The sequence below is a fragment of the Drosophila biarmipes genome, chromosome 2L (genome assembly GCF_025231255.1).
Source record: "Drosophila biarmipes strain raj3 chromosome 2L, RU_DBia_V1.1, whole genome shotgun sequence".
Classification (NCBI taxonomy): Eukaryota; Metazoa; Arthropoda; class Insecta; order Diptera; family Drosophilidae; genus Drosophila; species Drosophila biarmipes.
Genome location: NC_066612.1, coordinates 5,722,241 through 5,747,421, shown reverse-complemented (window position 1 = coordinate 5,747,421; position 25,181 = coordinate 5,722,241). Strand labels below are relative to the sequence as shown.

General features: G+C 39.4%; 3 protein-coding genes, 1 long non-coding RNA gene and 1 other non-coding gene across 7 annotated transcripts in view; 3 read left to right on the top strand and 2 right to left on the bottom strand.

The window, feature by feature from the left end:
• Window positions 1-25,181, top strand: part of LOC108034666 (macrophage colony-stimulating factor 1 receptor 1) — a 211,861-nt gene that overhangs the window by 149,613 nt on the left and 37,067 nt on the right. The gene's annotated exons all lie outside the window — the stretch shown is intronic.
• Trnam-cau (transfer RNA methionine (anticodon CAU)) lies at window positions 6,079-6,150 on the top strand. Its single transcript has one exon. It is a non-coding gene; the product is annotated as a tRNA-Met (tRNA).
• Window positions 6,924-9,203, bottom strand: LOC127010759 (uncharacterized). The gene is made up of 3 exons (XR_007763534.1): window positions 9,062-9,203; window positions 8,631-9,009; window positions 6,924-7,304 (listed from the first exon to the last, which is right to left on the bottom strand). It is a non-coding gene; the product is annotated as an uncharacterized LOC127010759 (long non-coding RNA).
• Window positions 8,429-10,343, top strand: LOC108033580 (CXXC-type zinc finger protein 1). The gene is made up of 4 exons (XM_050885480.1): window positions 8,429-8,555; window positions 8,612-8,694; window positions 8,751-9,414; window positions 9,530-10,343. The coding sequence occupies exons 1-4, from the start codon at window positions 8,526-8,528 to the stop codon at window positions 10,205-10,207; spliced, it is 1,455 nt and encodes a 484-aa protein (XP_050741437.1). The 5' UTR covers window positions 8,429-8,525; the 3' UTR covers window positions 10,208-10,343.
• On the bottom strand, window positions 14,871-20,857 carry LOC108035042 (proton channel OtopLc). 3 transcript variants are annotated; one of them, XM_017110414.3, is made up of 6 exons: window positions 19,508-19,748; window positions 18,365-18,781; window positions 17,757-17,909; window positions 17,475-17,692; window positions 16,471-17,415; window positions 14,871-15,563 (listed from the first exon to the last, which is right to left on the bottom strand). In XM_017110414.3, the coding sequence occupies exons 1-6, from the start codon at window positions 19,615-19,617 to the stop codon at window positions 15,046-15,048; spliced, it is 2,361 nt and encodes a 786-aa protein (XP_016965903.1). In that variant the 5' UTR covers window positions 19,618-19,748; the 3' UTR covers window positions 14,871-15,045. The 3 variants fall into 3 exon arrangements, with proteins under 3 accessions (XP_016965903.1, XP_016965930.1, XP_050741435.1); XM_017110441.3 differs by lacking the exons at window positions 18,365-18,781; window positions 19,508-19,748 and adding an exon at window positions 20,653-20,857; XM_050885478.1 differs by lacking the exon at window positions 19,508-19,748 and having other exon boundaries at window positions 18,331-18,430.

Sequence of the window (25,181 nt, the reverse complement as noted above, 5' to 3'; positions counted from 1 at the left end):
GCTTGTTTTGTGTGGAAAATAAGAATATATTCCAGGAGGTTCAGAGTTTACTGCAAAAAATGTTACTCTTATTTGCGTTGGGTATTTTGTACATAATTTATACAAGTATTTTGTTGTCTTCTTGTTGAGTTGATCGGTATTTTATTATTTTTCCTATGTCGAATTTTTCCTATGAATTCATTCCTGCCAGGGCTTTAAGTTGCCATAGAAAAATCTTAAATGCTGATCTCTTACAAACCTTTTTGGGCGATTATTTGTATTAATTTTGTGGAATTTTAAGATCTAATGAAATACTCCCAATAAATTTCCCCTTCTTCCCTAAATAAGCTCCTTGATTGGCCCTAATTGAATCGTTTTCGGGTTGTAAGCCCCTGTATCTATTAAACATTGTGGCTGAGTGCCTTACATTACCCCAAATTATTCGATTGCTTTCTTTGCTCTGCAAACCCAACCCGCTTTAGTTACCGACTCATCTGTAAATGCATTACCAAAGGCACACAGGAGTTGGATTGTTTGTGGATTTGTGTGAGTAGGTGGCACGCAAAATGTTCCCCCTGCCATTGCCTGTTTCCCTGATTTGAGTTTTGGCTGGAAAATTGTGTGTGCCCCAAGAAAATAATAGAAATGAGGGCATTGTTGATTGCAAAATTTTTGAGATATGAGCCGGCTTGTTACCGCTTCGACTGAATGGATTTTTGGGCCTTTGAGTAGGCATATTAAATTCTTGCAGTTTCATTGAGAGTGTGCCTGAAATTTGGCCCTTTGTTCCAAATGTACCATTTAGCCCCTCAAATATTCATTCAAATTTTAAACTTCAACCGATGGTGACAGCTGTGCGGCAAGTGTCTTCAAATCGATTAGCATAAAACTGATAATAAACTAAACTTATGTTGTGCTCGAGCAGCGAACAGCTTGAACATCAGCCGAAGCGAAATGACATGAATTTTGTCTCGGGAAAATGCTGGCAAACATTTTGCCAGCCAAAAGACAAAAGACGGCTGAGATACTCGACGAACGCAACAAAAACAGCTTTGTTTAAGCACTTTTGGCCCCACTTGGCGCAACCACCTTTCTGGATGCTCCCCGCCATCCAAGGACACTTTCGCCTGCCAAAGATTATCAGTTCCACTTTAAATTATTATGATGGCGCTGCCATCGCCCCCCAGGTCCTTCCAGCAAATTACGCCGCGTCCTGGCAAAAAAAAGGATCCTGGAGCCAAAAACAAAAGGGAGCTTATATCAATTTGGTGTTTTCCTTTTCACGTTTCCCGCTTATCTTCATTTCTGGGCCAGCGTCGGTTTTATGGTCAATTTTAGATTTTATATTTGCAGCTTTCGGCTTCTTATTGTTTTTCCGCGTGCTTTTGCACTTTTCCCCGGCGAAAAACCCAGCTACCTCATCGTGTATTTGTATTTGGCATTTTTTCCCCATTTTCGTTTGATTTTATCGGCGTGCAAGCTACTTGTTTGCCTTCACTTTGCTTAGCCTTTGTTGCAATTTTATTGGCTGGATTTTAAATCAATTGAGGCTCTACTCCGCCCTAGTCTTCGCGTTTGCCAATTTCAATCAGCCTCTCGGTATTCAGTGGCTTTTCATTTGGCAAAGAAAAATAAGCTCGATACATATGACATTTTTCTTTAAACATTATTCTTTATTTCTATATATACTATTTGGTAAATATTTTCCCTTAAAGCACATTCCTGCTACTTCAGCACTTTCTTTTCGCCAGATATTTGCCAAGCTTTTTGCTGCTATTTTGGCAACCTCTCCTAAATCGAAATGTAAATTTTCCATTTGTCTAGCGCTGCAGATTGATGATGGCTGATACTTTAAGCCGCTTTCGTCTCCAGGTTTCGCTTTTTATGCTGCATCATAAAATATCAAATTTCTTAGCCAACATTATTCTGCATTGCTTTTGGCATTTTGTTTTCCTTATGAATCTGTTTGTGTTGGCTATAAATTGGCAGATAATTGCAATAAAGCCGGGGTGAGTAAACAACAAAAACAAATTAATTTGATATTCTGCGTAGACAAAAGTTAATCAACGTTTTAGGAAATTGGACAAGTCAACCTACATTATTTCAGTATTTCAGAAAAATGTCTGAAACAAGAGCAACCTTCAAATTACCTTCAGTTTTTATACTTTCAAACGATTTACTCAATTTCAAGTAATATTTAGTTTAATGAATTGCTTATATTATATCAATCTTTTTCATTCATAATTGACTATTTCAATTTACATACCTAATAATAAAACTTATCGAAAGTATTCATCGGGAAAGGTCTGTTATTTTTTATCCCTAGCATGACAAAATATTATTTGTTTTTTTAAACACACATTTTTTCCTCGTGTCAAAGATAATAGATAATCAGTTACAAAGTAATTAACATGCATCCATAATAAAACGCGATGCATTTTCGGCTTATTTCGCTATATAAAGAGTACGAAGCGCACAGTTAACTATTTTCAATCAGTTCTCAACGCTTAAATTCGTGAAAATGGGCGTCTGGCTGCCTATCTCTTGCATCATTTTGTATACGATCCTTAAGGTATGTTTAAAACACAATAATTATGTACAGTTTTGATAACTTTTGGTCTCGCAGTGCTCTGTACTTGCACATCTGGAAGTTGAAGTGAGCACAGTATGGCCTTTAGCTGGCGAGGATGAAACGCTGTTCACGATAGACACAAATATAGCCCGAAATACCATAAATGCAACATTTGCCTTTTTAGTTGACATTGACGAATCTTTTGAAGTTAGACAAGATTTTTATTACAGCCAGCACTCCCCAATACAGCCAGTTAAACTCAATGAGACCATCAAGCCCTGCGCGTTTTTCAAAACCAAATTTAAAAAATATTTTCCGCAAATTTTTGAATTGATTGTACCCCCAATCGACGATCCGTGTCCTTTTCCAAAAGGTGAATACCATTTCGAAAATGCCAAAAGTTATGAAAATAACGTTCCAATCGATTCGATGGAAGATGACCACTTGTTACAGCTAGACATTTTTTTTATAAAAAATGGAAAAAGTGTTGGTGGTTTTAAAGTAGAAGGTCATGTATATGAGATGAATTGAAAGGGCCAGTAAAAGCAAATATGCCCAAAATAAATGTCATGTCTTACCCACGGAAAATATCACGCATGTTACCAGAAGATATAAAAACATATAAAATAAAATATATATACATAACTATTCTTCATTAAGTACTATCATGGCAATTAATATTTGATATACATCAGTAGCCAAGGTCAGGTGTTTGTAACACGCCATCAAGTTCAATAACCGGAAAGTGCTGGGCTATGGTTACGGGTTGAGGCATTTATGAGACTCGATTTAACCCCTTAACAAATATGCTACAATTATATTGCACAATAAATTGTTTTATTCAGCACCATTCGAATGGTTTACAGAATTGTTATAAATATTTGCTGTTCTTGTTAGATAAATAAATGTATACCTTGTCATAAAGTAAAATAAATAAATGCTTTTCGTATTTTGTAACAACCCAAAAAATATTTATAAAAAATCGACTGCCTCGGTGAACCGCCTGGCTTGAACATTCGCTTGGCACTATTTCCTGAATCCACCGATCTGTGACTTAGCAGTAAGCTTTTCCGAAAGGGAAATTTAGCCGGGGAAAAGTTGCGTTCCAAATGCCAGTCCTAACTGTGCAGCATGTTCGCTGCAACATGTTGCAAGAGGAGAGCTCCTTTTATTTGTTTACGCATTGTGTGGAACTTGTCACAGATCCACTGGGTCCTTTTTGCGATGAAACCTGTTGCTGATTATTTGAAAAAAGTACACATTTTTTTAAAGGAGCACCTCCAACCAAGCTTTAAAGAAATTTAAGTTCCAGGTTCGAAAACTTCCAATCCAGAAATTAAGTCATTGTGGCGTCAAGTTTTTAATTGAAATTGATGAGCAAATTACTATCAGCGACTAAGTGCATAAGTGTGTTGTCGGCTGAAATGTGTCACATCGCTCATATAAAAGTGTATACATATATGGTTTGGTATGGTTGGTAATGACTCTGGCAGACACACAACCTTCAGGCGAAACACTGACGAGCCTCCGCACTTTCTAAGCGAAACTTTTTCATTGCCCTCCGAGAGAAACTAAGTGAGGACCCACTTATGTGGCAGGCACTGAAATTTAATATGTCAGTGCGTGTGCGGACTGAAAATGAAATTACGGCGGTCTCAACTTGGCAGCAGCATGGTTTTGACAGCATTTTCAGCGCTGACAAAATATTTCCGCCTTTAAGAACGCCATCTATGCTACTATAGGATTTTTAAACTAATTAACAGAAGTGCTTAAAAGTATGCAACAATAAATATTGAATCGGAAATAAAGGGTTACTTTTTATTGCATACTTTTAGGCGCGATGAATGTGGTAAATAGTACTTTTGTTAATAATTTCTGTGACAACTAATTCAATAATTTGATAATTTTCTTTTCTATACTAATCCCATAATTTATAGAAATGCCTACAATACATACCTACAAGTTAATCACAGGTCTTCGTCTTGAGCCGGCCACAATTTCTAAGCGCCTGATTGTTTAGAGTACATCCTGCTTTTGAGTGGAAACCTGTGGTTTTTGTGTGACCTCAGGAAATTGAGACAAGACATCGACAAATCCCGGGCCTCTAATTAAAATTAAGCTACATTTGTTGCTTGGCCTTAAAATAATAATTAAATTTAACACTCGTCTTGAGTTTTAGTAAACTTTTGCGGTGCTACTGTCGTTCGATGACAGATATTTTACAAGCTCTTTTTGACTGTTCAACATAAAAAAAATTCACCCTTGGTAATGTGAAAAAATAAGCAGAAAAAGTTTTGCAATCGTTCATGGGCCTGTCAGACTTCGGGGTAAAAGGAAAATGAAAGTTTTTCTTTTTTAATTTATGAGCCACACGCAATAACCTTGTTGGGAAGATCATTAGCTGGTCAGCAGATGGGTAGTTTGATTGCCATTATCTAAAGTAATCAATTAGGCCCGTTTTAGAGTGGGCCATAACTTGATGTTCTCCGTAAACATCTCCAATGTCCCTGCGTTTTATGGGAAATGGATTATTCAAAAATCCTTGATTTAACTTTTATGCCCGCCCGTTTATTCCCTTTTATAGCTTGAGCAACACTAATTTGCATTTTTATGATTTAATTTTCCAAATGCATCGCAATCAATGGGAAATGGTCTATATTTATGGGTTTCCAGTCGGAACTTCCTACCGCACTTCCGGTATATCATTAAAACTTAATAAACCGATTTTATGTCCCTATTTTTATATCCCTTAATTTGTACCTATTTGTAACAAAGGAATTTGATTACATTATTTTTATATTGATTTTGCCATGTTAACTGTTTAATAATACACATTCATTCATAATTCGATTATAACAAATTCAATCAAACACTTGCCAAAAGCCACATTCACAAAGAGAAAAATAAATACAATTTACGTTCAATTGAATTTATACTTAAATCATAATTAGATAAGAGTCCACTTGATTTAGTTAGGTTATAAATCAGTTCTGTGTTATTTCAATAATTTTATTATCTTTATGTTTGAAAGTTTATATGACAATTTTTGCGGAGAAACATTTCGTTTTTTTATAACACATTTAGTTTTATGGCTGCATTTAAGTAGTAAAATATTTTTAAGAAGTGGATTAGCTTCTTATGAAGACATAAAAACGGTTTATAAGTGTTTTTGTTGCTGGGGTTTATATAACGAGATGAGTAGTGCAATTTAATGCTCGTCAAAGAACTTTTTGCAAAACAGAAAAGAAGGGGTTGCATAAACTTATATTATGAGATATTACAATCAAAAAATGGTAAGTGATAAAATTTAAGAAGCTGTTTAAAATTCATAATTGATTCATAGAAATGACTTTTTTGTTTGCATTTTATTCCTTTATATTTATTTTTGTTAAAAATAAAAATAAAAAACATAAAAAAAATACATAATTTTTACAGTATATTTTTTGGATTGGACGATTACATTGGGGAAAATCAAGGCACTTCAACCCCTATAAGCCTTAAGATAATAATATTTTTAGCAGTCAACAAGCAGAGTGGCGCAGTGGAAGCGTGCTGGGCCCATAACCCAGAGGTCCGAGGATCGAAACCTTGCTCTGCTATATCAAATTTTTTTAAATTTCTTTTTGTTCAATATGTTTTTTTTTAATGTTCGTAACATCACACCGCATGGTAAGCGTATATGTAAATAACCATTAAAGGTAAGCTTGCTTAATGCAATTCTTGTAGGAGATCAAAGCGTATTATTGAATAAATCTCAGAGATTGTGCTGCCGGAATCCTAGAAATCCTCTAGTCCCCCAATCCCTTTCTCCTGCAGATTGGCCGGCAAATGCAAATGGTGCTGAAAGCACAAATCCTTAATCAGGACTTTATCCCTTACTCACCTGCATGTGCATACATACGTACAATATAATCGCATGTGTGCCTGGCACTTTTTTATCTTTGCCTGCAATTCGATTCGGATTCCCTGCTCGTTTTGTGACGCAAGTAATTTTATTGCTGCCTTTTGACTGCTCACAAAAGCAGTTCCTTGGCTTTCAAAGCGCTTGTCGATTGCATTTTCCATTCGCCGACAGAACATTCAACCGAAATTCACCTTTGCGGGGCCAAATGCAAATCGAACTTGTGGCAGCTGAATTTCCCAGTGGGAGATCTTAAATTCATGTGATGTTTACTTGAATTACTTCAGAACATAGACTACAAACATTTCATTTATTTAAGAAAATGGTAATCATTAATAATTATTTTCCATGCCTGAGATGGAATCATGTTATAAAAGAATGATTTATATTCATTTTGCAAATAAGGAAAAGGATTTTTTAAATGCTTTAAAGGTTTATTGCAGATTGAAAAAGGATTTTCTATCATTACTAAGCTGTTTTTTAAGTCCAAACTATTTTCAACATTTTTTGTCCGTCATCTAAAATTTTAACTTTGAATAACCTCCCCAATTCGAGTGGAAACCATCTCCTTTCCCCCTGAAATCCCAACCCTCCTGGCTTTGAGCAAGCCATGTTTACACAATATTTTTCCTGGTTTTTGTGCTGCTGCCTTTGAGCCTTAATATTCGTTTTGTGCACCTGCCAATCGTAAGCTTTTTTAGGTCAGCCGGCCGTCGTTCTGCGGTCAAAATGCAATTGTATTCATCTGCCGCTGTCCGAGGCCTTAAAGTGTGATGGAGCCATCTCGTTTTTTGCCCGGCACGAGCACACGTTGTGTGTGCACAATTAATCAAACAACGGGCAAAAAGCGTGCTGCAAAAACAAGAAATATTCAATTATTCATACGCAATGTTAACCCGAATGTGTGGCACATAACCACAAACAGGCGTCGCCCGACATAATGTTGATAAGTGTAAATGCCATATGTAAATGTTGTTCTGCCACGCCCATTTCGGTGCCAAGGGGGCGGGGGCGATGAAAAAATTATGCCAGAGTGATTGTGACATCAGAATTAAGTGGGTTGATATTTATGGCATGTGGAATATGCAACCAGCGGTGGATATGGGACAACAACTTAATTCAATCGGAAGGAAGCTAATTGAGAGTGTCAGGTGTGCAATATCCTGAAAGGGTAACCGATATATCCTTTTTTGCCAGCTTAAAAAGCAAGTATACAACTAATGTCAAAAGTGGGGCCAAATTTATTTAATTTTAAATTCCATCAAACTTTTTGGCTCGCGCCAAGTGCCGCAATGGCGAAATTCAACTATCTAAATTGCAAAAACCAGGCGCATGATGGAAAAAACGTTAATGGCACCACTGGGATGCAGCTACCAAAACAGGGAAATAAAAAAAGGGAGTGGAAAAAGATAGCACACAAAGTGGGTGGCTTGGAGAACAGCATTAGGTGAAGGGTGCTCCAAAATTTGTTGGCCATGTGGGTAAACAAGAAAGTTAATTGCTTGCACAAGCACCAAATGCGATAAGGCAGTGCATAGGAAAGTTATGGAATAATTAAAAGCAGGCTGATTGCCAGGGAACGCAGAGGTCAATCCTTAAATCCTTCCCTTTTAAGATCCCTTTTGGTAACAAAATATTCATGTAACTCCAGTTTATGACGGATGAGTCAAGGCCTCTCCAGTTGGCAAGTTGCACTAACCAAGCGCATTCAAAATTTACCGCCAGGCAGTGAACTGGTAATACAAAATTGCACCATGTGCAGTCGTAAATAAATAATTCATGGCCCACAGAAACGGAGTCTGATGGCAATGGAGTTGCAATTCCGGCAGAGCACATCGAAGTTGAATGAATTTTTAGTGCTTTGCGAGACCGAAAAACAATAAAGAATATTTTGTGGCATGGTTTTGTTTTGCAATTGGCTGAGCTCGGCATGCATTTGACAATTGGGAATACACTTTGAGCGAAAAAAGTGGAGCTGGGTAACAAAGCAGGCGGGGCAAAGCAATCAAAGTTAAAATATTATTGCACAGCGTAAAATATTCAGTTCGAATAGTTGTCATTCGGAAGTCAGAGATGCCGGCAGTCCACAAAAGACTAATCAAGGTGAGTAACTGAGGCATTCCCTAACCAATAATGGTATATCCTTACAAGTAAACCAGCCCTCGGAGGAACCCAAACCTGCGGAATCCGAGGAGGTCGTCTATTGCATCTGCCGCAAGAGCCACGGCGATGTGTTTATGATGTAGGTGGTTTAGGTTCTTTGTCCTAGAACTCCATTGTATGCCAAAGCCTTTTCAGTGCCTGTGATAATTGCAATGTGTGGTTCCATGGAGAGTGCATTGGCGTGGACCCAAAGGAAGGGGACCGATACGACAAATACTTCTGCGCCAGCTGTCGCCGCACGAATCCCCTGCTGAAGCCCACCTTCTACAGCAATCCACCCAGGCCCACCACGCCGGAGGCGAGAGGGGATTCCTTTCCAAAAACACCAAGGGTGACTGATTCGGCCAGTGCCAGACAGAGAACGCCCGCAGTCAAAGCTCAAAAGAAGCGGGATCTAAAAAGATACGAAGTTAAAGATGAGATAGATGAGAAACCAGTTGACATACCAACAGCCGAACCCGAGAAAGCTCCTCAAAATCCAGTAAAGGAAGCCAAGAAAGCAGATCAAAAGTCGGTCGCCAAGAAGATAGATTCCCAGAAATCCTATGTATCGAAGGCCTCGCAGTGCGATCTGCTGCGGGAGTTGACCGAGGAGTCTTCGAACCTTTTGGGGAAGTCCGGCAAAAAGGGTGGCCTGTGCTCCAATTACTGTTGCAGTCAGATCGCTCGACCCCAGTCTAGATACTGTAGCGATGATTGTGGCACCTTTACCGCGCTGACCAATGCCTTCACGGTGTTGCCCCCCATCAAGTCTCTCTTGGGACCTTGGAGTGATCGATTCAAACCCAAGGATATATTGGTAAGAACGCTATTTCTTTGATAAACTTTATAATATTCCAAATCGAAAGGTTCAGTTAAACTGGCCTTTAAAAAGTCAACTCGATAAGAATAACTTTTCAATTAAAAATTCACAGCCAGCTGAGTCAGAAAAAAAGAGTGAAAATGAGAGAAGCAAGCCTTCCAGAAGAAAGTCGCAATATCATAGCCCTAGCAGATCCAAAGGTCATAATAGTTCAGCCAAGAAACCAAAGCTAGAGGAAATCTCCCAGAAGTCTAATAAAGATGCTGATCCTGAGCCAGCAAAATCTTCGGGGACTCGGCGAACCGATAAACCTTCTTCTAAAGAATCAGATGCTGCTCCTGCAACATTTGCTGAAAGACGTTCTAGGAGATTGAGTACTAGAACTCCCTGTGCATCGCCCACTAGAACTCTTCGAAACTCATCCAAAACAGTACCCAATAGTCCAACAAATTCAAGAAAAATGGATATACCAAAAACTCCATCAGCCAAACCAACTAACTCCAAAGGTAATGCTAATGGTACTCAGGCGAAACCCCCACTACCAAAAACCCCACATATCAGACGAAGTGGTAAGGACACTGGAGAAACTTCCAGCAAAAAAACTAAACCGAAACCTGGGACCACCAGCCAGGGGATTCCCAGCAAACCAGCTAATGAGGCGTTAGGTTCTGAGCCAAAAGCAGCAAATAGTGAAGCCAAAAAATCAATAAGCCACGTTGTATGCCAGGTGGTGCCCAATAAAAGTGCTTTGTTGGCCAGGAAAGAGATGATGAAGAAGCTAGCCAAGTGATTACCAAGTATTCATTGATATAAGTTTTACGAATCCATGTATCTTTTAATCCAAATAAATCACTTAGGTGGAGTGTATTTGGTTATTTGAAGACCAAAGACCGTATCCTTCCTGCATCTGCTATGAAATCAAACAAAGCATTTAGAGAATAAATCTCCCAAAGCGACACATTTGTTGACCGGCGAAAGTTTCAATTTTGGCACGTCCCCGGGGCGTATACGTGATGTGAACCTTCCATCAAATTTCCATCAGTCAATGGTTTGGAACAATGGCAGGGCAAAAAGAGCAACACCTAAGCGTCTCTATTCTGCATTTGAGATTTCAGGGATTTTGTATAAATATTTTATTACCAACCTCGCCACATTTATCTTACAGGAGCCCCACAAAAAATAGATAAAATGAATTATTTTCGGTCGGCTTTTTGATTTGCTTTCGCTTTTGGGGATTTTTCACACGTTGAGAAACTTATTTGGCCGCCCATAAAATTGATATACGAGTGAGCTTTTATGGGACACCCACCTAAGGATATGTTTTCATTATTCAGCTGGCGGATTTTGTGCCCCGGCTTATTGGCCCTAGAATTGTCATTTGCAGCATTTGCTTTTATTTTATTATTTATACCTATAGTTTACCTACTCCGACAATCATTCATACGCCATGTGCTGCGGAAGTGAAATAGAGAACAAAGAACAGTGACAATGATTGACAGCTTTGCGCATTCCTTGCATCGCAATTGAATATTTCTCCCAGTTCCCCTGAGACCAGCGCAACTGTCGTAAAATATGGACATAAAAAAGAACTGCAATAACTAGATATGGCCACTAAATTTTATATGGCGCAAATGTCAATTTGCACTGCAAAATAAAACTGCAGACTTGCTGGTTTTTATGCCCAATTAGGCGACTGTTTTTGCGCGGTTTATCAAAGTTTGATAGCTGCAGTTTTCGTTTCGGTTAATCTAGAAATCCGAACTTCGTCTTTCGACTTTTAAGCCGATTGCAGTAACTTGAGGCGCTCGGATTTCAATCTTAAAAGTAATCTTATTACCGTCAAGCTGCAATATGATATTTTAGTCTTTTCGTCGCCAGGATAAGCCTGTGTTTAATTTTCCACTCAACGAAAAATATTACATTACCCCCTCAAGAGTGTTTTGTGGACTTTCTGAGTGGGAAAAGTGTCTCATGTGCTTGCTTTGTGGGCAGATTGAAGAGAAGGGGAGCTCCTCGGAGTTCGTCGTTGAAAACAAATTGAAAGTGCCTCCAGCTGTCCTCGGAGTCTTATTAAAATTTTACCATATTTGCGTAACTGAGTTTGCAAAAAAAAAACAGGAAAACGCTTGTATTAAATTCCCGGCACAGTGCATAATTTCATTTACAGTCAAGGTGGTGTTTTTTTTTAAAACAGTTTAAGTGTGTTAATAAAATTTGTCTTATCAGGCTAATAATAAGATGTATATTTATTAAAATCTTTGTGTTTTGAATGTAATGAACAAGTCAAGTGTAGGTATAAACTTTTTATTAATACATTTTTTGCTAATATCATTTTTCTCTTCAATGTCTGCATGTCTGGGATGTCTTTCGGGATCAAATATTGCTATCCCACATTAAGTTTTCCTTACAATGTTTTGGAGGACCATCACTTGTTTTGCCGTCCTTTAAGCCTCTTACCAATCCCAGTGCCCTAACCCAACCACATGACACCACAACCCGTCACCAACTGTTGACATCCTCCTTTAAAAAGGTTAATTGTGTCGCTCTAATGTCTTTAGCCATCCATGTGCGTGGCTTACGTGTTCGGGGTAGCAAAAAGGGAGGAAAACAGGGGGACCTCAAAAGATTTGCCACCAGGAACACGTTTTGTTTCAAGACAGGAAAAATGCTTTCGATCTACGTGATGCTCGTCCCTCTCTGCTTTCATTTAATGGGGAGTAAATGGTTTTATTTCCATTTACTGTGCTTCTGTTGCAGCTTGAAAAGCTCTTAGAGAGCTCCCATTTCCCCTGCACCATTTCAGCTGCAGCTGTATCTAAATTTATTTCCAATTGATTCTGAGCAGTTTTGATAGATTTCAATTCCGTACATCCGAAAGTTTCGCTCAGCTTGCGAGCAACTTTCGACAACAATATCTGACTTGGAACTTCTTGGCTTGGAATAACTTGGCAGAACTTGAAATTCATTTTCAAATCGTACAAATAAAAAACGCTTCAGCCACTCGAAACTTAATTTGCTGCGCCCCAACAAGTGTGCATAAAGTTTTGGCCCCCATATGAAGTTGAAAGATGTTGAGAGGCCGGGAATAGACATTGTATCGATTGCCCTAGAAAATGTTTAACAAGTCACAGACAGGCAAGGAAAACTTATCAGATTTGATTTAAGATTTTATAAATGTATTAAGACATGTGAGATTTAATTTATTTAATTTAAAAGTAAAAAAACTGTTGCTTTAGATACACATAGAACAAACTGGGGTTTATTTTTAACAACTTCAGTGCCAAGATGCATGACGTTTCACTTTTCACGTTCGCCATCTTGTTTTTTGCTCTCTTTTTCTATTTCGCAGAGTATTTAATATTGCTGTTATACTCTTACCCGCAGTAATTTTAGGCGATATCTTTTATTTTCTTTCCCTTTTTGAGAGGATTTTTATTCAGACAGATATGTTACTTAATAAATTTACCTTGCGAATAGAACAGAAGCATTTAATAATCTTGATAGCACTCCACAGTACCTAAATTAAAGCCAGTTGCTATACAAAAATTATAGTTGAAGCCACTTGCTTCCTGGAAATACCTTACCTTAAAAAGGCCAGAGTCCTTCGCCTACTTCCTATCTTGATTAGCATTCGTCACTTGTTTGCCCGTTTGGCTCGGCCATTTGGCCTGTTTTTAAATTTCCGCTTCCGCCGGCGGTGTCAACTCCATGGAAATGTCATTTCCGTCAGGGAAAGACGCCCGGGAGGCCATCAGCTTCAAAGCTGAAAGCTGAAAACTGAAAACTCGTCATCCTCGACGTCGACGTCCGTCATTGTCCTTAGCGTTTCCGCGTCATTTCCATTTAAAAGTCCTCCGTGCTCTTTTCCCGATTCTATTTTCCGGCTGGGGGGCAGCGGGCTTGACATCTGGAATAGTCGTCGGCACGTTGATGATGGCATCATAAAAAGTGCCATCGACTGCAATTTTTCCCAGCTGATTTATTAATGTTGACAATCGTGGCAGTCTGTCGACATTGTCCCTGCCCCCCTGAAAACCCCATTGTAATGGAGTTCCTTCGTCTTGAACTTGAACTCGAGCAGGCAGTCCGTAGAATTATTTACCTGACAGATTAATATGCCATGAAGAATGTTTTGCCATTCCGATTCGCTTAGCAGCCCTCTAATTAGTTTCCTCATTTCACTTTTTTGTACTTCTCTTACTCTTTAACCGGCAATTAGCAAGTTTCCGCTGAAAATTGCGACTGACTTCTAATTATGATGGCCGTTTTAGCTTGAAGGGAATTTAATGGATGAAATTCGTCTCTGGGTTTAATTTTGGCTTAATGATTAAACGTTGCATTTACTGTAGTACTAAATATAGGCGTTCAAAGACTAGTATTGAAGCTCTCTTAATAATTTAAAAATAATTTCTCTAATAATGATATATGATATATACATTTACTTTTCTTCGCTGGCACCTCACTGTTGTGTTATTTACTCGATAATTGCATTTTAAATTCCTACAGTCACGTTTGAGACACGTGAGTTTCGTCCTGCCTTTTTCTGCACGTGACTGGAATTTTATACTAAAAACAAATATTTGCTTATTGACTTTCTGTTTTTCCAGTTTTTTATCATTTTAATGTTAATTATGGAGTATAAATACTGGGCAGAGTATCAATAGCATTTGGTTTGACTATATAAGGTATTCCAACCACGTGCTCAGCGGAAGGACGTGATAAAGCCATACATCACTCGATTTGTTAACCCCAAATTGCCCGTTTATTATCGCTGCGTAAGCCACCTGAATGCCAATTTCTCCGATTTCCCCATAAATACATAATTTAAATGCGCCAATTCATCAACTTCATGGCTCAATACCTTTTTATTTACCTTGATGTTTCTGCTCAAAGGTCCTTTAACCGAAAATAACCCGCACACATCAATGTCGGGGCGTTTCAAATTTATGCCCACGAGACAGTCGCATTTCAACCGCCCTCCCTTCACTTCCTTTCAATCGTTGACATTTTTCTAAGGCGAACATACGCAACAGGAAACGGAAACGCCGATTTGTCAATTGTCTGCCACAAGATTTATGTGAGCCACGATAAATTTGATACACGAAAACGTGATTTTGCTTTTGGGGCACGCGATTTCTTATGGGGTGTTCATGAATCAGGGCAATTTGTAAGGGAATCGCATGTATACCCAAACCATCGATTTATTTAAAAGCTTGGCTGTTAAATACTTTAACTATCGCACTAGTTACTTAAACTAGGAAAGCTTTAAGTTGACAATAAGTGTATCATTGGTTTCAGTGATACCAATGTCTTTATATTTGAAAGTTTCAATTGAAGTTAGGTAACCATAATGATCGTGTAATCTATTGGCACCTCAAGTGATAACTAAAAGATAAATAAATATTATATAACATCAGAGTGATTCAATATTCATTACACTCAAAGTAAATAAATATATTCATCAGTTCATTCGCTGAATAAATAAGATCTTTATTTGTGCTAGCAATGTCAACAAATTTCGCACTTAAACATAAATTAACTAATGCTCGAAAGAAGACGATTGAGTTTTAAATTAACTTAGTCAAAAGAAAGCTAGAAAAAACTAATCAACCGGTGCTTGTAGACCAACTAATGAGCCTTGGCCTTGTAGGTGACCTTCCAGACTTCGAAGAGGCAAATGGTGGAGTGGAAGCGATAGAAGATGGCCAGTGGCATGGAGATGTGGGTGATGATCGTCCAGCCCCAGACGCCGAAGAACTCCAGATGCGTCTCCCGGAAGACGGCGCGTCCCTTGATCAGGGTGTTCACGAACCAGATGGCAATGTTGGCCACCAGCAGGAAGGTGATGATCTCCCTGCCAGGCTTCCTCCGCACCTGCTTGTTGCCCTTGCACCGCCGATGGCTGGCGTGCAGGATGAACATGGTCTGCAGCGAGGTCTGCACCACCCCAAACACCTCCGCTATGATGCCCTCCACGCGATCGGGCACCGTGTCCCATTTGGCAAAGTAGCTGCCCAGGATGCTGAACATTCCGTACAAGTAGACCCCCGTTTGGGCAACGATCAGGAGGAGATTGTCCAGGTCCATCGAGTGGTGGTCGTCGCTGTTGTCCTTGATGTAGCGCAGATCACGCATGAGGATCATGCCTGTAAAATAAGACAAGTAAAACAAATATTAAAAAATTACAACTTAATAAATTCCTCAAAATGTTAAAATTTTTTTAATTAACATCTTTATTTAATATAATCCAGGAACAGATCTAATTAAAGCCTTTAACCTAAATGTTTTCTTAAGTAAATAATCTCTTAATTATAAATTATAATTAGTTTTCAACTTGGTATATAGGAGTAGATCAAATTACGACTAGTTTCAAGTAAATAATATATTCATATTAGTCTCTTAGGAGCAGCCCAAAATGTCTTCTTTTGAGCCTGCGAATTGGGATAGCCCCCTGTAATCTCCGGGCTAGACGATTACGGTGGGCAGTTAGACGGTCGTTGTACCTGCTTGAGAAGAACGATATTTGGTCTTCAACAAGACTCAGGTTTAGGTCATTGTGAAGCGTTTGGCCGCTAACGAACCACTCACAGCCAGTGATTTGTCTTAATGTTTTGTTAAAATTAAATTTTAAAAGCACTTGGGTTTCAAAATACTTAGTTAAGGTGTCCAAAACTATGCAAGGTATTTTGAAGTCTCAAATTATTCTGGACTCAAAAGTGTTGCCTACTTTTAGACACCTTTATGGGTGAATCATGCCTTTAAGAAAAATGGTAAAAACAAATATTTTCAAAAAAATAATGGCTTAAAGGAGTATTAACTCAAAAAGTATTAAATATAATTATTTTACAAAAGTATTAATTTTAAAATTATTTCCAAGAACTATTTAAAATAACAAGAGATCAAATCACTTGTAAAGGTGACTAAAAGTATGCACTAAAAGAGTAACGTTTGCATGTTCATTATTTGCTGCATTCTTTTAGATACTGTAATAAATCCTTCACCGCTTTTAGAAATTTAATATCTGAACTACCTTAGACCATAATCGTTACTCACCCGTTATCACAGCCGCAGCGCACATGAAGTACATGAAGGTCTCCCAGAGAGTGACCTCCTGCGTGGCCACCAGTTCGTAGCCCGGCTGGGAGTACAGCACAAAGTACATGATCATGGAGATGATGGTCATCACAATGATCATGATGCCGAAGAAGAGACCCTTGTGCGACTGCGAGCAATCCACTGAGAAGTGATGGGCAGGCTTGGCGGCCACTGGCTTCACGGAGTTCTTGCGGGTCTTGTCGATGTCCGGAATGGACTTGACCGTCTTCCACATCTCGAAGAGGATTACGGCGCAGATCAGGCTGTACTCGATGGTGCAGGGGAACAGGAAGGGCGACAGCTGCTGGACCAGAGCTCCCATGATGGTGGTACGGGAGCAGCCACTGAATGAAGCCGCCGTGGGCGCAGGAGCCATAGTCGTGTTTGCAATAATAGAGCTCACATTGGTCAGCAGGGTGGTGTTTAGCGGATGCAGGGGATGGTGATGGTGGAGGGACTCATTGACTGCCAACCAATCAGTTCTACTGGTGGTGCTATTGTGGATGACCAGGTCGTGGGCGGGATCCACTTCGTGCTGGCCGATGTGGAAGATCTCGTGCTTGGTCTCCTCCACAAGGACGTACAGCCACTCGCACAGGTTGGTGGCCACCATGTGCATCAGGCCGAACCTCGAGGTCACCTTGTGCCGGGCCATGTCCATGTAGGTGGTGTTCAGGAAGATGAACTGCACCTGGGCGATGCACAGCACCATGCGGCAGATGGGCGTGATGGCCACAAAGACATCCCGACATCCGGGATGGCCATTCAGCTCGAAGAACTGGCCAAACTCCAGACCTGAGTACACCATTGTGCCAATGGCAAAGGCAATGGCTCCCACTCTCAGGTAGAAGCTGCCGAAATGGGTTACCTTGTGCTTTAGGTGCACATTGCTGTTCTTCTCATCTGAAGGTATATGTTTTTAACATTATAGATACATCTTAAGTAAGGCATATAAATCTTACGATATTCCTTGAGGGCATTGAAAAGTGAACGATTTCGGAAGGCACTGATGTACAGAAAAATCACAAAGATAATGCTGCCCGCATAGAGATATACGTAGAATCCCTGGTACACATAGGTGGGTATCTGATCTGATATCACCTCCGTGATGGGCAGACAAACGCCGAGAAGAACCAGGAGTTTGCAATAGGTTGCCGACAGCGCTGAACTTATGGCATCGCTGGGAATTTATTTTATGTAAATTAATAAACTAAAATTATTGTATTTAGTTTTTAACAACTTACTTTCCTGTACGTCGGTTCTTTTCCTTCTGCTGCTTAGCCTGAAAACTTTTGGCACTGTTATCAAAAAACGCCGTGGAGCCATTCCTCGCACTTGTGGTTCCACTCTGGATATTTATGGTCCCTGTACTGCCGCTCGCTGTTCCCTGCAGGTTACTGAAAAATATTAAAGATATCATAAAGAATTAATTACTTTAATTGAAAAACTAAAAAGGATGTAGAGTTGTAAAAAAAATATAAGAGTTGGCCAACATCAAATATGAAAAGTTATGCAAGAAAGTACGTAGTAATTTTGAGGGTAAAATTGTTGAAATGAATTTTTGAAAATTATGTTTTTATTATAAATGTATTAAAATTTAAAAGCACATATAATCCGAGATCTAGTAATAAAATGTTTTGGTTTTTTTTAGTTTTCAATGTCTAGTAAATACTTTTGAGGTTATAAATAATTTTTAAAAAAGTTTCAAAATCTCTGAGTGCGGAGTTTGAACTTTTATAAAATAGATTTTAAAATATTTTATGAGCATTGTCGCCTATAAAATAGGGATGATATCGTGATAAAAAAAATCAAGAGTACCAAGAACCCTCCAGTGCATAAACCGAAAAAGTACCCATTTTTAGCCGTCCTGGGCGACAGAAAGTCCTTCCTGAGGATCTCCTGGAGGAGCAGCGATGGCCTCCGGGACACCTGCAGGGTGCAGGCGGAGTCCTCGTGGTGGAGCGGTATGGTGGGCAGTGGGAGCAGGGCCTGCCGCTGACTGGCGTGCTCCACGAGATCCAGGTTCGTCTGCGACTTGGCCAGCGGAGAGATGGGGTGCGGCGACATGACCGGGATGCTGTGGTGTCCGCAGTGATCACAGGAGGTTCTGGCGTATCGGACCACCTGGTTCGAGGTGGCGGCCACCGAGTGACGCGGGGTTCCGGGCACCGAGGGGGGCAGGGAGTTCGGCGGCGATCTGGAGAACGAGGCCGACTTCTTTGGCGCAGTTATGGTTATGTATTCACAGGCATCGGAGGATCTGTGACTGCTGTTTAAGGACCGGAATTGATAAGTGACTGCTCAAGGACTCTTTTCCCCCGCGAGTGGCACACATACACACGGAAACCCCCGACAGGTTCAATGCTTTCCGAAGAACTGAATTTTCTTTTCCAACTTTGCACTCTTATGGTTGGTGCTATCAAGTCTAAGTCTTCAACCCGACCCTGAAAAAATTGCGCACTCACACCCTATGTATTTTGCAGCTTTGATTGATTTTTGATCGATTTCTGGCCACCCATCGGGATATTATCACCCAGCCGGCTCAGCAAACCACGCGTTCCTTTGGAAATACCTCTAATTTGTACATAAGTGGATAGATAAAATTCAGTCTGGTGTCCCATCAATCAGAGACAGATAAGTGGTCAGTGTTTACACAAACATTAAGTGATCACGTTTTCCCTTTGTTGTCTGCAATCAGTGTCTGAAATTTGAGCCAGGGCTTTCACACACAAAAAAAAATTGCGACAATGAGCTGATGTCAAAGCATGACATCTATATGGGTTTGATAAGATATAAAACCAGACAAAATTAAGAATGGAAAAATTAACTATGGAAAATAAACCTTTAACGAGATTATATTTTGCGACTTGAAAGGTTTTCAGATTAAGATACTTTTTATGGTGTACAATAAAATAAACACTCGCATATATGTGGTACTTTTTTTATCACTGTGTATATGTGCCACTGCAGTTGGGTATCTAAATCCGAAACTAACTCGTTTCCTTTCGATATCACATCGTGATGATAATGGACTCGTTGCTTGGTCCTCCATAGGTTGATCGGTTCATTGTACATGTCTTTCGATTTCAGATTAATTAGCGACATTTCCGGGCCGATGCGCAGTACTTTATGATATCCGACAGATAGAAACCGATTGATCAGCGATCTTCTAGACCGCGATTCTCCGCGCCCTTACAGACTCGTGTCACTGCCAAGACTGAGGCGTTTTCGAGGCAGTTACTCCAATTGTCGGCCAGACGATATTTGACTAACTGATTAGCGTTATTATTAGCCTGCTATTTATACCGTACGAGTACGAGTGTGATCCGTGTGTGTAAACAAATCTATTGCAGCCCTATTATTGCCTTAATTTATTAGCCTATTTGCACTTCTTCAGAGAGGCCGGAATCGGGTATACGCATCTTGTACATAACAACTTTGGTATCGCATGTATTTGGTTTTGTTTTGAAATCTGTAATATCACGTCATCACAACAAACTTGACAATGTTGTTAATTATCGTGTTCAGAGTGGATTGTAAAAAGTTCTGCTTTTCCACGGCAGAATTTGCCGGTTATCTCTGCCAGTCTAGACCTTATTGCTCCGGACTTGTTTACTGGGTCAACACTGTTTGCCGATCTCGGGAAGGGAAAATATTTACCCACATGAGTCAATTTCATTGTGGACTTCTCCAATTATTTCAAAGAGTTCGTTAGTTGCAGAGCTGTGACGTTTAAAATGTATTTACATACGTTTTTTGGCTTCAAAAAGGGAAAAAACCTTGAGGCTTACTCATCAGTATCAGAGAAAGTTACGTGATGTGTCAAAAAATATTAACCAAAATATTATGAAAGACCTAACACATCTATAAAGCGTCTGAAAACGCCTTCGAGTGTGAATATGGTACGCCATATTTAATTAGTAAAATATATAACAAAAATTCACAAGTTCAAATAACTAAATCACAGTGCAATTTATTATTACTACATGATATAATTTGATTTTCAGTTGGTGGTCTACACTTTATCAAACACAATCTATACTAAAATCTTAAATTTAGTTAGGGTCAAACCATTATATTTTATGGATTTTATGATAACATTTTTAAATAGATATAATATCAGAGGTTCTTTAATTTTACCTGAAAGTAACAGTCGGCATTCTCTCGTATTGAACTCCACTGTTGCGTTCCACCATTAATTATGCCACAATATATAATTCTGCACGATACTATATCTTTTTCTCTTCCTAAAATAAACTTCACAACAAATATCCTATTCCTTCGCTAATATTTTGTTTCGTTCTTGTACATGGTTCTGTAATAAAACACCCGCTGAAGAAGTTGTGCAGATGGCAGCACAGTTCTCGAAAAACTGAAACCCAAACCAGACATCGATTCTTATCTGGGGGTCTTCCGCATGCTTATAATGCCAACATACACATAGGCAACGCCCTGGAACGCGTAAATTTGTGGTTAGTTAATACCAAGACACTAGGAATGGTTCCGAAAACCAAGACAGTAGCGGACTGAAGGTAAGTACATGCCTATCGTTATCTTTAAGGGTCACCATTCCGACCCTGTACACAAGCTGAGTAAGCACTCCTTTCGAACGGCTGGAAAACAGTATTTATTGCCACTATCAGTTGGTTTAAAATCAGTGCAATCGTATCAGACGGCGCTTCTGTTTACGTTTGTAATCAATAACTTCTGTCAATATTAGCCAAAACACATACATTCTGGTTTTATCGTTTTTACCTTAATATTTGCCAGCCAAAACTTTGGACTGCCCGATAAGAAAGTTAGTTAACAACCGAAGTCGGGCAAGTTCACCATTACTAAAATAAAATGGCCTGTAAGTTGAAGATAATTTCTAGCGCGTCAGGTGGTTATATTTAGGCCAGTAACTTTTGAATAGGAAATGAGTAACTATATGCATCAGTCTCTACTCGTGAATCATAACTTTAGAGAATCTGTTTAAAACGAAGACCAATTCTTTACAATTAACCAAAATAACAAGCCATACACAAGTTAAAGAAGAACGCCATACCCACTGAAAAACATAAATTTAATCTTACCCGGGCTTAGACATTACCAGCCCGAGGGCATTTCCAATTAAGAAAATCTCCACAAATGTTGACTTTTCGACTTTTCTTTTAATTGAAAGATAAACACGAATTGCCCACAGGCGTTTGCATTTCTTACAAAAGTCAAGGAAAACATTTTCTATCAAATAAAACCTTAATAGCTTTTTATTAAACATATTCAAAAGTATCTTCTATCTAACTCCCCTTATATATTTCCGATTGTCATTCCGAAGAGGAGACAACTCATTTGAACTTCTCAAACTCATTGAACTACCACAACAATGTGCGAGGCCATCGCAGCAAAGTACTTGAGCATATTTGCGAGGTCAGGGCCATAAATATGAGGTTCCCATACCATCTGCTCCTCCGACCACCAACATACGTCTGGAGAATCCTCCGGCTAGCCTCGATTTCGATCTGTGTATAATTTGTGCGACAAACTTTGTCATGTGAGCTGATGCAGTTAGTGAAGCTTCCACTTCCACCCAACCAGATGCGGTCCCCGCTTCGAAAAGTGCCAGAGTGTGGGAAAGTTGCGCTCGCAGGACGAGCACCCAGAGCAGGACCAAAACCAGGACCTACACCATGATATGAAGTTTAACTACACTCCAGAAAAAATAGATTTACATTATAAATATATATATTTACTTCTAATAAAATAAAGTGAATATAATTTAACTTAAAGATTATAATTATTTATTATTTTTTTTTATTAAAATCATATAATCAATATAAAAGGTTATCTTAAAAGTAATCAAAAGGTATAAGAATTTAATTTTCATAATTTACTTAGCTCAAAAATAGGATTATTCGTAATTCCTTAAAATAATATCATTAAGTTTAAAAGTGATTTTTTTTTAGTATTAGACTTAAATATAGTTTTTTTAAATAATTGTCATTAAAAATATATGGATTAAATGTATCAATGAAAAATATTTAAAAGTAGTTATTAACGAAAATAGTAATACCTAAAATTATTTTTTTTGGTTAGTAGTTCTAAGTAGGTTTTTTTCCCGAGTGCAAAGGAGAAAACCACCAGCTGATAAATTTTCAAATTTGCATGCTAATGAATGGCCTGGCATGGCACTGTTGCTGCAAAGTTTTTAACTTATGCTTGCGCTCTGTGGAGAAAATGTGTGGAGGGAGATTTATCTGGCCGCCCGGTGGTGGTGCCCACCAGGTAAACTGAGGTAACCAAAACAGTGTGGACCAGCGCCATTAATTGCCTGTCGAACTTTGAGTGGCTTTCGTCATTAAAGACGGGGTTACAGCAGTTGGAACTGCACGGGATGGTAAAAATGCATTTTACGGCAGCCCTTAGAGATGATGTTTACCTTTCATTTCTGGGTAAATTTCTGGAGAATGGTGTTTCCAACTGCCGACTAACCTGACCCAGCTAATATTTTGCAGCCCCAGCTAATAAAAGCCTCAGCTGTGTGCCAAAATGATGGCCCAGTTATTGGCTTACGCTGCGTATGAGTGTTTTAAATGGAGTGCGATAATGTGGCCAAAAAGTGTTGGCACGTTCGGTGGAAAGCTGAAAAGGAGCCAAGTTGTTGCACTTTAATGGTCGGTATAGATAAACCCTTCAACTTGGCACTTCCAAACCGTTGAAAATATTCAACTCGCTGGGACAAATCGAAAGGATTTCGAGGGCTCTGCTGCATTTGTTAAGTGTTTTAGGCACTCGTTTAATCAGCCAACTATTCACGCATTTACCTTTCACTTCAGGCCGGTTCATTCATCTGCGTTCTATTTGAGTTTCCCTCGAAATGCATTCATGCCTGCCGAAGGAGGACTTTCAACTCGAATGGAAAAAGAGGGGAAAAACGAGGTGACGAATAAATGGCCTCGGCGGATGGGCAGTCTCAAGGTTTCTAATTTATGATAAGACGTTAATTTGCTAAATGAAAGTTGCTCTGGCTTAAATTTTAAGCCAAAAAAAGGTAATAAAAATCGCAAAATGAGTAGGTTAACATCTGCTAGATACCTTTATAACCGTAACAAATGGTTTATCACACTTCACCACAAAATGTAGGTATTGTATCTTTCCTTTCACATTTTCTTGGGCTTTTTGGCCAAGAACGTAAGCCATTGGCAGCAAATTGAGTTGCCCTTCTTTATTTGCAGACATAAGCCTATTTCGTGCAATTCAATTTGGCCGAGCAGGTGTATAAATTGGCATTTACTTTGGCATTCATCAAGAGGCAGACATAAAAGTCAATCATAAGGTGAACTGTTAAAATGTATTTACGATTGCATTATGGAAAATGACGCAGAGAGGATTTGGAGGGCAATATATGGAGTAAGAGGCTACCTTTTCCACCGATGAAACTGAGGTATTTGACCCAAAGCTCACCCTCCCTTTTTCCCAATGTTTATTGGCTTGCTAAAATATTTTCGCAGCGCCATGCCAAACAATTTAACGTCAGAAGTTTTCCATCTCAGCAACGCAGTGCGCCACTTTGCTGTCCAAGGAGAAGTTGGTGAGCAACTTCAGACACTCAGCTGCAACTCGAGTTAAGCGCATCTCCTTTCGACAGAAGCCTTTTGCATGACTCCTCGAATTTCGGCTACTGGAAACTTGTGCATTCCTCCAATGGTTGCAAAAATCTGAACAATAAATCGGAAAGCTGAAATACCTGCCTTTAATAGAGCAATTAATAGAATTTTCAACAGAAGATGAGTTAATTAAGAGGGATTTATTCCATGAATATGTAAGTCTAAAGGGTTTTTTTAAGTAGCCAATGAGTTCCCCAAACAAATATCCAGCAAAGTGGACTTAGCTTAATGGCTATGACTCTCGCTTTTCCAGTGATAGTTCTTCACCCCGGTTATTTTGCAGTTTTCGATTTCGCAGCACGTTTGCGAAATAAAAAAAGCGCGTACGTCACGCGGAGTCAGCTCGCAGAATAACAAAATCAGTATGCCACATCACAAATGCCAATGAAAATCCCTCTGCGCCCTGGGAAACGGAGCCATGATGCCATGGAGCAGCGGAGAAATGGGTTGGAAAGAGCCCAGGGTCCCAGTTGTTTTACATTTCTGCATCATTAGGTGATGGGGAGTGGCTTGGCAATATGCTAATAAATGTATGGACGTGTGTGACAGTCGGCGGAGGGCTATAAAGCAAGCAGCAGGACGTCACATTCGAAGGACTCCGAGTGGATCAGGGACTCTCGGGCGGGATGAGCAGGATTGTGCTCTGGCTTTGATGTTGCCACCGTGATAATGTCTTACTTTCGAACCACTAAATTCTAAAGGCCACATAAATTCCGGCAGCGAACAAATCCCACAAAGCAAGCTTTAAAATTTATTAAACTTCACACTCTCCGCACACGTGGTAAACAAAAATGCAATAAATATTTTATAAATGTAGGTACACTTTGTGAGGGGGATGGGAATTCCCTAATGCAATTGCACAAACAGCTCGGGCCACCGCAATGCGGACGGCAAACAGCTTTGCCGGAGTAATGGTCTGTTATGCAAGTTATCCTTCCAAGGACGAGCGCACCAAGGACCTGTGCTGGCACTCGAAATATGTGCCAAACTGCCTTCCTGGTTGTTTTTCCTATCAATCGAAAA

What these genes read in the sequence shown, in the direction of transcription:
- LOC108033580 (XM_050885480.1), top strand. Translation starts at nt 8,526, where the DNA reads ATGCCGGCAGTCCACAAAAGACTAATCAAG. An exon ending in CACGGCGATGTGTTTATGAT is followed by an intron (nt 8,695 to 8,750) that starts GTAGGTGGTTTA and finishes AAGCCTTTTCAG; the next exon opens with TGCCTGTGATAATTGCAATG. An exon ending in TCAAACCCAAGGATATATTG is followed by an intron (nt 9,415 to 9,529) that starts GTAAGAACGCTA and finishes AAAAATTCACAG; the next exon opens with CCAGCTGAGTCAGAAAAAAA.
- LOC108035042 (XM_017110414.3), bottom strand. Translation starts at nt 19,617, where the DNA reads ATGTCGCTAATTAATCTGAAATCGAAAGACATGTACAATGAACCGATC. An exon ending in CCCAGGACGGCTAAAAATGG is followed by an intron (nt 17,910 to 18,364) that starts GTACTTTTTCGG and finishes AATATTTTTCAG; the next exon opens with TAACCTGCAGGGAACAGCGA. An exon ending in AAGAACCGACGTACAGGAAA is followed by an intron (nt 17,693 to 17,756) that starts GTAAGTTGTTAA and finishes ATAAATTCCCAG; the next exon opens with CGATGCCATAAGTTCAGCGC.